The sequence below is a fragment of the Apis laboriosa genome, unplaced genomic scaffold (assembly GCF_014066325.1).
Source record: "Apis laboriosa isolate Shangri-la unplaced genomic scaffold, ASM1406632v1 scaffold64_cov150, whole genome shotgun sequence".
Lineage (NCBI taxonomy): Eukaryota > Metazoa > Arthropoda > Insecta > Hymenoptera > Apidae > Apis > Apis laboriosa.
The window spans coordinates 1,256,111-1,275,002 of record NW_025224011.1 but is presented as its reverse complement, the minus strand read 5'-3'; the positions used below and the strand labels follow the sequence as shown (position 1 = coordinate 1,275,002).

The 18,892-nt window shown below is 29.0% G+C and overlaps 1 protein-coding gene across 1 annotated transcript; it reads left to right on the top strand.

Moving 5' to 3' along the window:
- The first annotated feature begins 1,768 nt into the window (after positions 1-1,768).
- Positions 1,769-18,696, top strand: LOC122718505 (allatostatins). The gene is made up of 3 exons (XM_043943594.1): positions 1,769-1,885; positions 14,879-15,163; positions 16,201-18,696. The coding sequence occupies exons 2-3, from the start codon at positions 14,903-14,905 to the stop codon at positions 16,531-16,533; spliced, it is 594 nt and encodes a 197-aa protein (XP_043799529.1). The 5' UTR covers positions 1,769-1,885; positions 14,879-14,902; the 3' UTR covers positions 16,534-18,696.
- The last annotated feature ends 196 nt before the right edge of the window (positions 18,697-18,892 follow it).

Sequence of the window (18,892 nt, the reverse complement as noted above, 5' to 3'; positions counted from 1 at the left end):
GTAGGAGAAAAGTACAATGATTTTGAAATTGAAAATTATCATGGCATTTCGATGCTTTCTATTAGTGGAAATGTTGCAAGAATTAGAGAAAAAATAGTGAAATACCAATTGTGGAATTTCTTATGATTCGATTTTTGAATAACGTACGAATTGCAAATGGATTGTATAAATTGTGAATATATGAGGATCGAAGAATGGAAAATTTGTGGATGTGCAGTTTCAAATTTGTATTCAATTATAGATTAAAATTTAATTGATAAAGATGCATGGATACTGACGATTTACATATTGAATTATGTATACATAGATTAAAAGTTAATTAGTGAAAATTTATTGGTATTGATAATGATTTAATATTTTAAGACTTTGGGTAATAGAGTAAACTACAAATGGATGACATTTTACACATAAATGTTAATTGGTGTAGATGTATAAGAGTAATTATATTTTGAACACAATTGAGATATTTTTCATGTAAATATGCCTTTCAAAATCATTTCTGATATTTATTGATTTATTTATATTTGATTAAGATTAAAAATTTAAGTTAGAAGAGCAAACTTTTCATTTAAATACGGATATAAAATGTAAATGAAAATAAATGTAATGTAAAACTGTTGCAATTAATTTAAGTTTTAATCCTTCTTTAGTCATTTCTTTTCATATAAATAGAAATACAATATTTTTCTTTGAAGAATCAGATAAAAGAAACTTATGAATCCCAAATTCATAAAGTACTTGATTACATTTTTTTAAAAAAAATTTAAAAAGTAAAGTAATTACTTGATAAAAAAAAAATCAAGGTTTAAACTTATTCTAAATTCACAAACTTTTGTCTTAAAGTGGAATTATCTTAAATATCACTTTTGATTAAAATATTATCTCAAAAAATACTTAATTAATTACTTTCTTAAAAGTCACTTTTTAGAGTAATAACAAAAAAAAAAATAAATCAATGTTCACAATTTTTATGATCCCACTACTCTCTTTAAAAAGCATCATTCACTTTCCAAAATTTCCAAAATTTAAACAATTGCTCTTTTCACTCCTTTTCTCAAAAAAATATAAATAAAATCCAAATTCACAAAAGAAAACAACTTCACTTTTTCAATGAGACAACTAAAAGAAAAAATCAAATCCCTGATCAAACGATTCATCCAGAAAAAGAATCTTTCTTCCAAACCTTTATAAACAAAATCCAAAGAAACAAGAAAGTCTCTCACCCATCCACCCTTACCCAAACTCAACTCTACTTTCTCCACAAATCTAAAAATCACCAAGAAAAGAATCGTCCAATATTAAAGAAAAACCAGAGAAACAAATATAATCTACAACTTCATCGACACTTTCTCAACAAAATTCCTTCCAAAAAAAAAAAAAAAAAAAAAAAAAAAGAAACAATGATAAGTAATCCACGATTCCAAACAAAGCGAAACAAAAATCATCCAAATAAAAGCAACTACAATATAATATCCAAGGTATCGACGCGCAGCTATCTCGTCGCACCGACTTCGAAGACGGCTCGCGACGAAAGGAGAATTGAATGCCGATCGCGGGACGCGCGCTTATGCGCACGCGACGACACGCGCGAGAAAGACGGGGGATATCTTGCTCGCCGCGCGGAAAGCGGAACAAAGAGGGAAGAATGGGAAGGGGTGAAGGAGGGTGGCCGACACGCGCGGCCCACGGCACACAGGCGGGTTACACGCGTATAAAGGGTGGCGTCGCGATGCCCTGATCGCCATATCCCGCGTAGACAGCAAACTCGCGACGCTCGGCGTCGATCAGACGAGCCTCGACACCCTTACATTGTGACCCACGTGAAACGGAAAACGGTTCGATTCCCGGAGGGAGCCGCGACACGTCGCCGATTCTTCAGCAACAGGTGAGCTTCGCACACGCACGCACACATACACACACACATACATACACATCTGTTTGTCGAATTTCGCGAAACGGTACTTTGGTTTTTTGTTTTTGGATTGGATCGATGAGAGGATTGCTATGATTGATTTTTTTTTCTCTTTTTCTTTCTTTTTTTTTTTTTTTTTTTTTTTTGAGGATTTACGTGATCACACAGTTTGGGAGAATAATGATAGGCTGTAAAGTTGGTGGAAGTTTTTGATGATGATTTGATGGAGGTTGGTTTGTAACAATGGTAGTAAGAGGTGAGTTTGAAGATTTTTTGGTTTTTTTTTTTTTTTTTACTTAGTGAAATGAGGTTTGAAATGATTTGATGAGGTTGGTTTGAAATAGTTGGAAAGAAGGGATTTCGAAGAGTTAAGGATTTCGTTTTCGAAGAAGTTTAATGGTTGGAAATTTTAGAGTATTTAATTTTGTGAAAGGATATTGTGAAATTTTGGTGGAATTAAGTTTATGATAGTTTGATGGAAGTTGGTTTTTAAAAAAGAGGTGATTTTGAAGAATTTAATTAGTTCATTTTTTGAGGTTTAATTGAAATAGTTAATTTTGTGAGAAGATATGATTTCCTGTAAAGAGAAAGTAATTTGATATGGTTTGAAAATAGCGAATAAAGAGTAATTTTGAAAATTGAAAAATAGAGATAGGATAATAATGATGGTGTTTCAATTTTCTTTAGATTTAAATTACTAATAAGTTTTTCCTTTTAAGAATAAAAATTATAAATGAAAAATATCAAACTTAATTCATAGCTTATGATTCATAATATACTTATTCTTAATTTTATATTGATAGAATACAATTTCAAAGAGCCTCTATTAGAATTTATAACTGTGAATATCTTTTTAAAGACACTTAGAAATTATTTATAATTGATGAAATACAATTTTGCACGACTCGAAACAATTGATAACTGACAAGACAATAAATAACAATGAATAAAAATTAAAAAGAAGAGTGTGAAATGATATACTCTAATGATACACATCTAAAAGAATAAAAATAAAAAATAATCTATAATCATCGTGTTTCTTTCATCAAACTTTGGTCAAACATAGTCTGTAATTTTTCGAGAGTGTGCATTCTTGAAAATTCGACGTTTCCATAATTGGATTCCATAGAATACTTTCGTTCCATACAATTAGGGACCTCCATGTAATAAATAAAAAGACGATGTTGTAAAGGGGATTTATACTCTGATACTCTTTGCTTAACGCACGTATATTTCAAATAGCAAAAGTGAAATACTGAAGCTGTCTTCGGGGATGTTTTTGCAACATTTTTAAGAAGCATCCTTCCTTTAATGCCATAATACCATGGACGAGAAAGCTTTTGAGATATTCGACGACTCGTAATTTCCCCATTAATTATCGCAGAGCAGACTTATAATTATTTTAAGCAGCGTAGGAAGCAAAAAGTTAAACTCTCTCCCTTTTGATATCAATTTCATATCAATTCTATCCTATATTTTTTTTTGGAAAAGTTGCTCTAATAATAGGAAAATTAATTGGAAGATACAGTATAGAAAATGTAATTGCTAGAAATTTGTGTAGAATTCGATTTAAATTTTTTTGGCAATTGATATTTGAATAATTTGAGAAATTTGAATCTTTTTCAAGAATTGAATGGTTGGAACGTTTTAATATATTCGGAATTATTTATATTATTTGATTTAGAATGGATTAGAAATTTGCAAATAATATTATGAATATTAAAATAAACAGTGAAAATTGTAAATATATCATTAGAAGAATATTTTAATCAAAATTAAATTTGAAATTAAATTTTAATTAAATTTAGTTTAAAAGCGAGGCTTGTACAACTTGAGAAATTTTTAGAAAAAAATATTTGATCGGAGTTTGATTTATTTTTTTTACTTTACATTCTATTTAATTAAATATTGGATTCATTTGTACACAGATTCTACCATGGAAAGTTAATATCAATGTTGAAAATTATTATTAAAGTTGAAATGGATATTGAAAATAGACGATTATTCTGAAATGAAATTAGAAATAATTACGTGATTAAATTAAAGATTAAAATGATGGAGATTTAAATATAAGAAGAACATTCATTACCTAGCTCAATTAAATAAGTTTTCTAATTAGTTAATCTATTAATAATAATAATAGTAATATTTGAATGAGAATTCTTGCGTAAAAACATATAATCATCAATTAATTATTAGAATCATTAAAATTCTGGAAAATAAATAATTAAGACGATTTAAACGGAGAATAATTGAATTTAATTATCTTCGAAAAATTTATTGAATTCGTGCTTCGAACTATCTTAATTAAAACTTTCAATACTTAAAATATTTTCCTCCTTTGAGAGCAACAGGTGAGCGTTTCATCAGGATTATGAATAAAAACAAGAAAAATCTTCTTTTGTTACTTTCTCGATCTTATTTTTATCTAAAATTTTAGATAAAATCTATTGTCCTAAATAACGAAATATATTTTCCTCGTTTATTTCATTATTGTGTCAATTAATCATCATCGTTCTCACTTTTATCGATTTTCACTTGGACAATCCTTGGACAAAATCGTTTCGAAGAGAGAGAAAAAAAGGAAAAGAAAAAAGGAAAACGAAAGAAATTGGTCGAGGGGAAAGTTCGAAGGAACAACTATAAAAAGAGATAACGGAAAAGTTTTGCGAAGATGCGACAAATTACGTGTCACAAGAGTGATATTGCCATTTTGTTCTTTTATTTCAATGAAATTCAAACAAAAACATTCTGAAAAAAAAGAACACGAAAAGTAATCAAAAAATAATTAAGAGATTTTTTTATAGTTATCACGAACATTTATTATTGACGATTAATAAGAAATGAAAAAGTTAAATGAAGGGGAGATATATATATGTATAAATATTATACACATGTAATTTTGATATAATAATAATAATAATAATAATAACTATATAGCACAAAATTCTTAAAAAAAAAAAGTACGTAATTCTCTTAAGTTAACTTTGATTGATTAAATTTTTCCAAATTATGAAACAATGCAAAGTTTTCGCAGAAGGAATTTCTTATTAATACTAGAATTTCGAGAATTTCTCTAGAGAACTCTGCAGAATCTCATCAAGAGTTATTTTAACACGTGCTTTTCTTGATATTTAACACGTGCTCTTAATAAGTACTGTTTTTAAATATTTATTTAATTAGTTGACATTTAATATTCTTTTTTAAAGTTATAATTTTTATATAGATCGTTGATTATGTTTTATAAAAGAATGTAATTTCAAAGAATTTCTATATACATAACTTTCAAAGGATGAAACAATTAATGCATTTTATTTAAGAATGTATTATTTTGATAAATTTCACATAAATTAATTATTATGCACAAAAAAGAAATCCAAGAAAATTGAATTGAATATATGAATATATAAATATATAATAATCAACGTGATTAAACATACGAATATATAAATACATACAATAATCAATCTGATTAAATGTAAGATAATTTTTCAAAAAAATTATATATAATTTTCTAATATGTAAAAAATAAAATTTTTCATTTTTCTTTATTTATTAATTTTTTTCTAGATACATTGCAAAAATAAAAAAAAATGTCTAAAATAATCTTTGTGATAATTTCCATCGATCTTATTTTCCATCTATTTCTCTAGAAAGTCAATTGTCGTCAGTGTGAAAATGATCTCTCATTTATTATTCATTCTCTGTGAAGCTATTTTTTCTCAGTTCGCGTGTTTGCACAGTGAAACCATTGTAGCAAATCGCAACAAATATTTTTCTGTCGCGTATGAAATGATTAATCGTTGGAAAAATTGTTTGTCAAACCGGAAACTTCTATTGACCAGACTTGCAATTATCCTGAAATTTCCTGTTATCTTATAATTACGGACATTATCACGTGTAATTGTAAAATTCGAGTTTTGAAAATTCATTGAAATTTGAAAATTTAAATGGAAACATGTCCACAAAAAATATGGTCTCTTTAAAAAATTGTTATATTTGCATATCATCATTCAAAGTATGAAATTTGTTACTCACATATTTAATATATTTTTATATTTTTTAAATACGTATTATTAAATGTTCGTTCATTATTTTGAAATTTTTTTGGAATATATTAAATGATGTCTTGCACGATAATTTTCCTGGAATCTTTCTATAACTTCTTAAACTCGTGATGGTTTAAAAATTTTTTAAAACTAATCTTCAGAAAAACCTTGATATAACGATGAAATTTTTACTAATTATCTAATACTTTCGTATTAAAAGAAAATTTTTATACTCAAAGAATAAAATTCTTAATTAACGAAAGTATATAACTAAAATTTAATTTGAAATTACTATTTCCTTTGAATAATTACGAGTTGTTTCACAAATTAACTTTGATTTTTAATTGCATTAGATTTTGCAAAGTTGGTTAATTGATTTGGAAATATGAAATAAAATATTTTGTTTATCGAATTTGGATAAATAATCGGATTTGATTAAATAACATATTAATTTAAAAATATATAGTATAAAAATATATCAAAGGAATACTTGAAAATTTTAAAAAATGAAAGAAAATATAATTTCTGAATAATAAAAATTTTAAATTGACAATTTCAAAGTCACTAACGAAATTTTCTCGAAATTTTCTAGGATTATTTGATTTTTATATAATCTATTTGTCGTTTAATTAATTTTTAATTGAAATTGATTGAAATAATAATAAAATGTCAAAGATATAATTTTTAAATAAATAAACTCGACCATTTACAATTCGACTCGTATGAAAAATTTGTCTTCAAAAAGAAAGAAAAAAAGTCCGAATTAAAATATTAAAATTTTAAAGATACAAATTTAAATAAACTTTTAAATACTGACATTTCATTAGTCGTATCGTTTGCGAAATCTTTTCCTTTATATAAAAAGATATATTAAAAAATTTAAAGGTCACTATCAAACTTATCATTTTAATTTTATTTTTGTTTAATCTCGATAAATGCATATTTCAAAGCAAAATGAACCTTTCAAACACACATACTCATTCAATATGTTCCTTATTAATAAAATTTTTTATACCTAATTTTTTATGTCGTATTAATACTAACAAATAAAAGTGAAAAAAAGAAAAGAAATAAAATATTGGCTCATCGTTCATAACGTTCATCCTCGACATACAAAACAACTCTTCGATTAAAATAAGATTTTTTAATTATCTCTAGGAGAACGAAGGAAAAAAACTTCGCCTCTCTTCTTCGTATCTTTTTCACGATACGAAGCACAGAATTGATATCGAAACTTTCGTTCCATCGAAGTTTTAGCTGCCGAACAAGAAGAAATCGTCTCTTCTTTCGAACAACCCTCTCGATGGCTGTGGAATAATCGAGAACTCGTGTCTGACGCAAAACTTTTATGTCGTCCGAGTTGTCAAGATCTTACAACAAAATATTGGTTTAACTCTACTCGAACGTGATATGAAAGTATAGAGAATTTTATTATATAGTATCTCGAATCATATTACTAGATGTTAAATATATTCCATTACGATTTAATAGATGAATTATTTCTTGAGAGGATTGACTTTATCGTTGGTTAATCTCAAAATCTATTTTTTTTTTTTTTGTTAGAGATTGATTAAAAAGAGAATTTGAATGGGAGAAAGTAGTATAGATCAACGATTGTAGCAAGTGAAGTTGATCAATTGTTTTCAAACACTTTTACATTTTACAATAGTTTTATATTTTAGAATAATATTAATCTTTTTTTTTAGTAATAGTTTAAACAATTTTTTATAGATGTTTTTGAAAATTGAATATATTATATATCATCTTTTCAAAATTTGAAGGTGAGAGAGATTTCTTAAATATTATTACTGCTAATTACTTAAACTTCAATTAATTAAATTGTAAAAGAAAAAAATATTTTCATTATTATTCGAATTGTTATTCTAAAATTTTCTAAAATATCAAAAATTTGCAAAATGTATAACGTTATATCCGAATTTAAATTCTCGATGCTTCTATTTCTTTTTTCTTTTTTTTTTTTACATGATTGTAAAACACAGCTATTACAAAATCCTCGTGACACATGTTTGTTTTACACGTATATTCGTCGCACAGTCTTTGTTTTTCAAAACGATGGAAAACGAGTGGAAAGGGTAGGAGAGGGAGTTGAAACTGCGCAGATTAGACGAGGTTATTAGAACGGCATTATTAGCAGACTTTTTGTAGCTTGTAGTTTGCAGATTGCTATTGCTTATCTCGGTTGCATGATGTTTGAAAGTGGACTAATCGGCCTCCATGAAAAATCTACCAGTCTCACAAGTATCCTAGTAATTAGGAGCTGCTCAATAAGAATTCTCTGTTTGATGCCACGTTGCGTTTTCATTTTAATCGCGATGTCCCCTTACGACCCCTTTGCTTTGTTCTCGTGATGGTAGAAATGGTTACTTAGGCAGATTTTGAAAAGTTATTTTAAGATAACAGAAAGTGAAAGAATTTGAAGAACGTGAGATGAATAATCGAAAGAGTGAGAATAATCGAAAGTGCATAATATGAGAATGAGTTCTGAAATTGCATAATCTTAGAACCGATTATTCTGTTTGTAGATTTAATAAGTTTAATTAAATTCTCCTACAATTTAAAATTTTTTGAAATATTGGAATACGTGGTTTTTAGAAAATTATATGTGAAATCGAAAATAATTTTTTTAAAAATTAAAAAAATCATAATTATTTAAATGAAAATTCTTGCAAACAATATCAAAATGACTGCAATGGTTTTGAAGAAATTTTGTAAAATTGGGAAATATATCATTATATTTAAAAGTCTATAACATTTTTATAATACCAAAATCTTTTTTCATCAATCGAATAATCTTTTCCATCTGAATTTTTTAAACTCGATTTTACAATGTTACAACTTTATCATCAAATGATTTTTCAAATGACGTGAATCGAACAAACGTAGATTTATTTTTTTGTTAATATCTTTATATCGCGAAAATATCGACTAGTTTAACTGACATTTCTCAATTGACATTTCCTTCTTCTCGTTCACTGAACTACATATTTTTCTATGGGACTAGCGATATTAATATTCTACGTTCTTACGGCCAATTTCTCACGATACAAATACACGTTAAACAACGACTGACCCAATTCAACGAAGCGATTTATGGCTACAAACAGTTCCAAATACGAAGCCATACTTTACCTCCCTGTTTTGTATTTGAACTACTACTGCTACAACTTGGAAATTCGCTGCTATAATAGTGTTCATTGTATTGAATTTCTGAACCAGAGGCATCGAGGAAGGAAGCTAGTGAAGGCAATGATAAAACTAGTAAGATTCCATTTTGAAATTTCGATAATATTCTCTTTGTTATAAATTTCTTGTCCTTACGTGATATTTATGAAAGTTTTATTGAAAATTGATTTTTATAATAATTAGAATTTAAATTTACGTTGAATATTAACTTAGAAAATTAATAATTAACGTAAAGAATTTTAATTTCCAATTTAATTTTAAAAATTCGAATTCAAAATGTTAAAAATTATGATCATTAATATATGAAGAAAAATCTCGTGTTCCATCGATAATCCAATAAATCTTCGTTAAAGAAACGTATGAAAAGTCGGCTGTGATACGTGAAATGAAATGAAAAATGAAAATCTTCGTTCAGGAACGATAAAGAAAAGGGAACAACTATATGACAGAAGCTCGAGCGAGTTAACGCCGACGTCGATTCGACGGTAAATTTTACCGTCGAGAACGACGCTTTAGTAAGCTGGAGTAACGAAAGCAGAAGAGGAGGATAACACGAGAGGATGGGACCGTGAAGAATTCATAAAAATCCTCGTTGCATCGTCCTCTTACATCGACGACGAATTTCACGGATGAAGGATTATTTTCAATGATGGCGCTATATCGATCATGGTATAGCCTGTAAAAATCTCATTATAGGATCAAATATCCCAACTTTCTTTTTTCCTTCCTTTTTTCTTGCCTGTTTAAATATCAAATATCTTATCTCATGGAAGTTAATGGTATAACAATATTTAAAGTAGCAATTTCCTTTGATTAAGCTTTTTTATACACAAGTTTTGGTCTAAAAAAAAAATATATAATTTTTTTATTCTACATTTTCTTTTATAAAGAATCTTCCCTTGTTGAAATGGTATGAAGTGAGGTTAAATTTCGATCTTCAAAAAAATATATAGAATGATGCACAAGTTTGTACAAGAAAAAAATAGACGAATTTTCTATTTCATTATTTTTTTGTTCTATGAATTTTTGTATTGAATGTTCTTTGATTCGTCACGTATGATTCATCAACCATTTATCCCTTTCGAACTTCGAATATTCATTTGATCCTTTCATTACCAACGAAGCACACAGTTTTCTAAAATTACTAAAGATAACAATAATTTCAACAATGAATAATCTTAACAATTCTTTTTTTAAACAAAAAACTAAATAATAATTTCAAATAATTTTAAATTAGGAAAAATAAAATTTTTCAAAAATTTTTCAAGCGAATCGTTATGCGAAATCTTAATTTTACAGTTAAGATTTCCAATGAAAGTATTTGCCATACCGGAAATTGGTATAATGTTGGAAAAGTAGTCACGAGAAGATATGAGATTCTCTCGGATGAGATTTAATTTCACGCTGTACGAGATGTTTTTCCATCCCCGAGGAGAAATATGGAAAGGTGACGTTAATCTCGTTTCCGGTATAAGTTGGTCTACGTTCGATGACCTGTCGATGAGATTGATGGTAATCATGGCTAATACAACTCGTTCGAATCTCTTCCAAATTCTCGCCTTTCCTTCGATTCTTTTAAAAGAAAATGGCTTTCTTTTAAAAGAAAGCAAATGTACAATATGATATTCTGCAAGGCATCGAATCTTAAATTTTCTTCAAATTTTAATATTTTAAAATTCCTCTCTCGTGAAGGATACACAATTGCTAAAATAAATTGAAAAATTCACTTAATCTTTACAAAAAAAGTGATCAACGAAACAGGAGATTTAATTTTATGAATCTATAGAAGTAACGAGTGAAGAAAGAGATGTAAATTTTCAAAAATATTCTGGAAAAAAAAAACAGTTTCGATCTAAACGATTGTGCCTAATCTTGCAAAGGATACCCCAGGGATGACTCGTCCATTTCATCAACGTCCAATCTCATTAAACCGGAAGAGGAGGGCAAAACTAAGAAGGGAAAATGTGTGTGGGAGTCGATCAACAAGGGTTCTGAACGAAAGACAGCTTAAAATTTCATTAACGAATCGTGGATGGGTTTGCCCATCAGGCATGCACTTCTAATCCCATTTCCGGTCGCAGAGCGTATCATAGCGGATGACTTCCTGTCGCAATCTATGACCACTCCATTTTTCATAATATTTGGTTAATATTCGAATGTGCTTCAATTTTGTTCCGACAGATCATCGACACACAAAGAATGATGATCTCAATACTTATTTGTGAAAGAAGTAAAATTGTGTTATTATTGGTGAAGTTTTATCATTATTATTTGATTATTATTTATTATTATTGATGAACGAAGAGATGGATTTTTTTCCTTTAAAATTTTTTTAAAAAGAATTAGAAGATACACTTACGAAATAGATTTATGTGAATAAAGATAATAAGATAAGAGAAAATGTTTTGAAAAAATAGAATGAGAATATTTTTGGATAAGAAAGAAAGAAGCTAGGAGTAAATTTGCATTTAATAATTTTAGAAAAGTTAATTTGAATAATTCTATTGCGATAACGAGAAGTGAAATTCGTTTGAATATGAGATTTTCTTTAGAAAAAAATATATATATATATATATATAAATCTTAGAAAAGAAGATTAAAGAGAGTGAAAAGAAAATTGTTATTTGAAGAAACATTTTTGATAAAATAGTTATATAGTCAAGAATAACTCAAGAAAGAGTTGGGAAATAATTGTACCACTATTATTAATCAATATCTAATAAAAAAAAAACTGAATAAATAAAATAACTGTACAAGAAAATTATTTTCAAAAAAATAATAAAGGAATTCCATAAATCCTCGAATTCGAATTAAAATTAAGTCACTGAAAATTTAAAAAAAAACAATAAAAAATGATGAATAATAAAATACATTACAATTACAAAATTACAAAAAATAAAAATAAAAAAATAAAAAACTGAAATCACAATTTTGCATCATCGAATATCCGCAATTAATCAAAGCTTTTCAATGGAATTTTCATCAGCTGTCGCTCACTTAAAACGTTTTTCAAACAATAATTGAATTAACCTTCACCGTCACCGAATTAGACGTATTTCGTATTACTTCTTCGTTATTGATCCAGTGATGCGTATTTGTTTGCATACATCTACACATATATTGATAATCATCTACTTCGTTATCGGTGCGAACTTAATCTGTGACGATATTGTGGAAATGAAACAAGCTTATACGATTCATTTAGAATAAATTGCAGGAAATATTTTAAAGCGACAATAATAACTATTTTATTAGGTAAGCTTCAGGTAATATTTATTTCTTAATTTAATTAAGGAAGAAGGTGTGAATGATTTTTTTTTTAAATGATTTAAAGTGACATTTATACCTTTAAATAGAACAGCAAAAGTTTTCCTTCTTTGGATATTTAATTTTTAAAATTTTTAAATTAGAAATTCCGTAAAAAAAAAAAAAAAAAAAGAACATTTATCGCATTAAACACGCGAAACAAAGTCAATGCAATTATTTTTTAATTAATATTAAGTTCACTTGCAAATTCCATTTCGCTCATAAATCGCAAAAAAAAAAAAAATATTCTCAAAAAATAAAACAAGCCAGTCACGCAATGTACACGTGGTGTTGATGCTAGCTGAATACTAAATCGATAACACGCCACGATAACAAGACACGTGATCGACCAAATCTGACCGGATAACTCGTCCTATCTCTTTCCACTTCTTCGACATCCTCTCGGTCCAATGATCCCAAATTCTTAGCCTGCTTGTCATCCAAGAGTTATAGAAAAACTTTAATGGACGGAAGAGGGACGTTATTCGAAGAAATTCGAAATTTTATTTGAAAAATTTCCTCCTCCTCCTCCTCCTCCTTTCCTTTTTTCTCCCCCTTCTCTTTCTTTCCTCTTCCTTCTTCTTTTCTTCGCGTCTTCAGCCCCAGGAGATCGCAAAGTTAGATTTGCTCGGGCAAATTAACGCGAAGGAACGAACTTCCTGCGAACAAGATGTCGCAATAAAAATACAGGTGTAAATTAAAAATTAAGTCGAATGGATGGCGAGCGTTGAAACACCTGTTGCGAGGAGAGTGCAAAGATAAGTTCGAAGGTCTCTTGGCTATATTAGCAGGATTCAATTTCAAGAGAATTGAATTTATTGAATTATGATGATTGATACGTTGGAAAGTTTCTTAATTTGGAAGTTTTTCCGGGGATTTTATTCGTAAAATTTTCTCCAAGATTTTGTGGAGGTTTCGTTTCCACGAAAATTTCTTGATGTCAATTATTGAGGTTGTTATTGATCGTAAGATTTTCCATTTCAGAAATTTGGTTATTGATTTTTTTTTAAATTAAGATTAATTCAGATCTTTCATTATTGATAAATATTGAATTGCAATTTGAATAAGTAATTAGCTGGAAAGTTATTTTATTTAATTTTTAAACAATATTTTATTTCTCTCTCTTCAACCACTGCTCTTTATATTCTAATTTTTATTAATCCTTACAAATGTAGTTTTACAAATGTATACTCTAAAATTACAAATATATTGATCTTGTGCAATAGAATAATTATTTTTCATAGATATCACATCATTCTTCATTAATTTCATTTAATTTAAATCTCTTTGTAAATAGAATTCATAGATTTTAATCAAATCTTTATAAATCTTCCAATCTTCGTTCAATTCTAAATTGCATCAGAAAATTATTCGTGTTTCCCTATTTTCTTTCCTTTTTATCCTCTATCCTTCGAAAAAAGATCAAAATTGCAAATTGGAAAGCGTGGTTAATTCTTCACGATTCATTTGGATATCCGGCGTATCCAAGTATTCTTTCAACAACCACGAAACGATTGTAAATCCTGCAGATTAAACGAGATGAGCTCTGGAAAGCGTATATTCCATTTCCCCTCGTGTTGCCCTCGTCCCTCACGCGGAATTGCCACTTTAAATCGAGGCCGATTTAATTTCTCGCAGAAATGAAACGGTAAACGTCGCCACTGAAATTTTCACGAGCCAACAATCTCGGTATCCAACGATAAACCGTGAACCGAAATTCTGAGAATCAAAAATCTTGGATAGAAAATATGATGATCGAACATTTCGTGGAAAAAAAGGAAAGAATTTCTGATTATAAATTTTACAAATATTCTTGTTTCTTCCTTTCCCTCGTTTAGATCGCAAGCAATCATTTAAGAATTTTTTTTTTTAAATAAAATCATCATAAAAGTAAAAGATTAAATAAAAAGAATCAGGAGCAACAATGATAAATTTAAATAAACAATTTGTCTATTTAATTAATTGTCTCATTAATTAATATGTTAGTATTGAAAAGATAAAATATTCTTGAAAATATATTTTCTCATTAAAGTTTTTGACGATTTTAATATAAGAGATGTAGGATATGATAACAAAATTAATGGGATTAGTAATTTAATAATCAAAAATTTTCGAACGAAATAGCATAATATTCGCAGAAGTATAAAACTCGATTCGAACTAGGAAAACCACAAATCCTTGATAAATTAGATACGTGGAAAAGCAATTTTCGAGAATCCGTGTCAGTCGCTATTCATCGCGACATTTTCCAACTCAATTCGAAATCTGGAAACAGATTTGCTTTGAAATCAAAATGTTTCTCCCTGCGTGAATAAAATTATCCGCGCACCAACTCTGAGAATTTAATTTTAAACTATCGTTTCGAAACGATCGATTTCAATTGCGAATTTTTCTTTCTTGAAATCAGGCTTAAAAAGAGGCAAAGTACAGAATGAGGACCAGGACAAGCGTTCTGACATCGAGCTTGGCTTTCCTCTATTTCGTTGGGATCGTGGGAAGATCAGTCTTAGCCATGGAAGAAACACCAGCCTCGTCTATGAATCTTCAACATTATAACAATATGTTGAATCCTATGGCGTTCGACGATACCGTGCCTGAAAAGAGAGCGTACACTTACGTTTCCGAGTATAAGAGGCTACCCGTCTACAACTTTGGTATTGGAAAGCGTTGGATCGATACCAATGATAACAAGGTGAGAATATCACAATTATTAAAATTTCCATATCCATTGTGGAGCAATAGTAAGCATAACGATCCTCGAACCTGAAAACATACGATCAATAGTTCACTCTAATTTTCAACATTTTCATTTTTCTGTTAAAATAATATTTACTTGTATATTCGTATATTATTTGTGCTATACGAATATAAATACATCAAATTAAATTTAAATTTCTATGTATATATACTTTAAATCATAAAATTCGAATTTTCATGTAAAAAATCGTGAGAAATAATCAAGAATTTTGTCATCGAAACCTACTCAGAAAATAAAGAAAATCACCCCATTGAATTTCCATTTTGATTTATCCCGATATCTCAATCCGTTCTCGAGATACAAGGATTCAAAGTTCCTATACGGGTTGACGCTATAAGGTAAAAAATATAAGTGGACCCGCGACCTAGTGACCTACATATTTTTCCTAGAAATGCGTACTACGCTTTTTTTCCAGGAATCGCGTCTGACACTTGTCTGGAGTTTGGGCTAGGTCAGTGAAACGAGGGGCGAGCGAGAGGTCCGAGTAAACAACAAGGACGAGGATAATAAACGATCGAAAATTACTCTTTCCTTTACACGACGATATCTCGGGAACCGGAAGTCGTATCGAGATAAATCAAAAAGCGTTTTAAAGGGGAAGGATCCGCGCTTCTAACGATCTTTCACCCATCGCTCTAAAGCCATTATCTTCCGAGTTACAGCGATTTAAAGTTTTCTTAATTTTAATAAGATTTAATCCGAGTTTTAAGCCGAGTTGTGTAACAGATATATTTATTCCTGGAAAAATATTGCCTATAACGATCTTAATGGCGTATCAAAGATTCTGAAAACTGATTTAAAAGTCAAATCCTCTGATCCTATCGATTCGAAACCTTTGTAATCTTCTGTATATATATCATGATCTTCTTCTCACGAGTTTTCTTCGATTTAAATTTTCCATCGCATTTTCTTACCAAAACGTAAGAATCGGTCTTACTCTTCTCCATTCTTGGAACATTCTATTATTCCAGAGAGGGCGCGACTACTCCTTCGGCCTTGGGAAACGAAGACAGTACAGTTTCGGCCTGGGAAAACGAAACGACAACACGGACTATCCACTCAGACTGAACCTGGATTACCTTCCAGTCGACAATCCCGCGTTCCATTCCCAAGAGAACACGGACGACTTTCTCGAGGAGAAACGGGGAAGACAGCCTTACAGCTTCGGATTAGGGAAGAGGGCGGTGCATTACAGTGGTGGACAACCGTTAGGCTCGAAGAGACCGACCGACATGCTCAGTCAGAGATATCATTTCGGGCTTGGGAAGAGGATGTCCGAAGATGAGGAGGACTCGTCGCAGTAGGATCTTCCTCGAGGGAATATCGGTCGACGACTCGTCACGATGGTGTGTCGCCGACGTAAACGGCAATGTAGCTCCAATTCGATGTCGCTGAGTTTTATTGTCAGACGAAGTATATCGATTACGCAACAATAAAGACACATTTTGAAGTTTCAACGTTTCTCTTTTAACACGAGTTCTTTTCGCTATTTATTGGCTTGACCGGGTAAAGAGGTCTCTGCTCTCGTCGAGACAATAATTTTTGCTGCTCTTGAATCAAATATATTTTTATTCCAGGTGCTTATTATTCTTTCTTGATTGTACTTGATGGTTTTCAGTGCATCTTGAGAGCAAGGAATTTCTTTTGATAAACTTTTGTATTTGAAGATCGTTGTATAATTGAAGTTTTTTTGATCTTTATTTACATGCATATTGGAAATTGGTTAAGAAAGGAACATAACAATGAATACGAATTAAAATAGGGAAAAGATACAGATGCATCATATTTTTTGAAATTGCACATTTATATCAATGTTGAATATTACTCACATTTATCTTCGATTCTCGTTGGTAAATGAATGCAATTGTTGTATAAAAATCTTACAATTGACAATACAATCTTACAATTAGCTTATCCTTACAAACTATCTTGTAAATAAATTGTAGATGCATTTGTAGTATTTTAATATTTGTCTTTTAATATTTATTAATTTTCTTTGATCTGATTAATCTAATTAACTTAGGGACAATTCAATAATAATAAGATATAATTTATATAAATTTATTTTTCCAATGTTATTCTTCAAAAGAAAGTGTTCTTTTTTAATCATCCCAAGGCAACATGCTTCTTAGAAAGATAGAAGAAGAATGTAACTCGAAGAAAGTCGAAGAAGCTATTGCCATTTGTGTCATTGAAGATGAATTTTTCAATAAAATTATTGTCAACGTTGAACAACTTTCTTGTAACTTTTCATTCCTTTCAAGTGCTAATAAAATCATTCCATGGACTTCACTTTTGCTCGGTCAAGCAAACAACAAATACTTTCTATTTCCTTATTTTTCTTCAATTTTCATTGAAGAAAAAGTTTGACTTCGAGACTTTATTCCATTCGACGATTCGCTTTGGTTCTTGTGAAAACGTTGTAAAAATGAATAATATGAATGAATAGCAGAGCTGGGTGATGGATTATCTCGATCGATTTTGATTTCTATGATAAAATGCAGCGATTGGAGACATTGGAGGATGATCGTATGATTGGCTTGGATTCACGATTAACGTGAAGATTGTGGAAAAGAATATTAAAAATGAAACGGCCGAATTTTTTGTGAAACCTTTGAAACAAAATGTTTACAATATTAATTTGAAAATGATTTATTAAAGTTCCTATTGTATAGATAAATTTGTTCATTAAATTGATAATAATAATAATAATAATAATAATAATAATAATAATATGTAATAAGTCATTTCATCACTGATACGACGTTACACAGATTTTTAACATTAGAACTACCGTAATCAAGTTTCTCACATTTTGCCACACTATATATTTTTGGCAATATTCTAATAATATTCTGATGTTACTTATAATGATGAATATTTAATTAGCTTTTTAGAATAGAAACACGATTGTATCAGGGATATAGTGACAAAATGGCACAAATGGCCAATTTTGGCCAAAAAGAGCACAAGCAAGATCTACGTGGAAAAGATGTACTAATATATATTATTATAATCATCGATATATTTAAATATTACGCATTCTAGGTAGTTCTGGTGTTGACAGAAATTTATAAAAAATGAATTCCATTATTTTTCTTCCATGATTTCGAATAACAAATCACATGTTTTTGTCACAAATTTTCAATAAAGCATTTATAAACCTGCTATTTACATTCTTTATTTATTCACGAAATCATACAACGTTTGAAAATATAATATTTTGTCATTAACAATGTTTTAACATCTCTTGAAAATTTCTAGCGGATCGAAATTTGGAATTTTATTTATTTGAGACGAAGAATCATTGTGTAACAAAAAATTGAAATTTTTCCTGATTTCAGCCTAATTAACCCAGCTCTGTGCTTTATCCAATTGTGTCCAATTGTGAATTCGAAATTATTATTGCTTATATATTAAAACATGGCTAAATATAATTCAAAAATATATTTCCAAAACCCATGTAAATGTTAAACGTAACACTTGATTGTTACCCGAATAAAAGAAACGCCACAAATTATCATATTATTTTTATAATGTTAATTTTAAGTCAACTTTGTTTAAATTTTTGTTCAAATATTTCACGAATAAATGTTCTTCAAAAAAAAAAAAAAAAAAAAGGAAAAGGAAAAAGAGATGGAAAAAACGGAGCTTAATAATTCC

Excerpts from the sequence above, each read along its gene's own strand:
- LOC122718505 (XM_043943594.1), top strand. The coding sequence starts at position 14,903 with ATGAGGACCAGGACAAGCGTTCTGACATCGAGCTTGGCTTTCCTCTAT. Across the intron at positions 15,164-16,200 it reads TCGATACCAATGATAACAAG|AGAGGGCGCGACTACTCCTT; the intron begins GTGAGAATATCA and ends CTATTATTCCAG.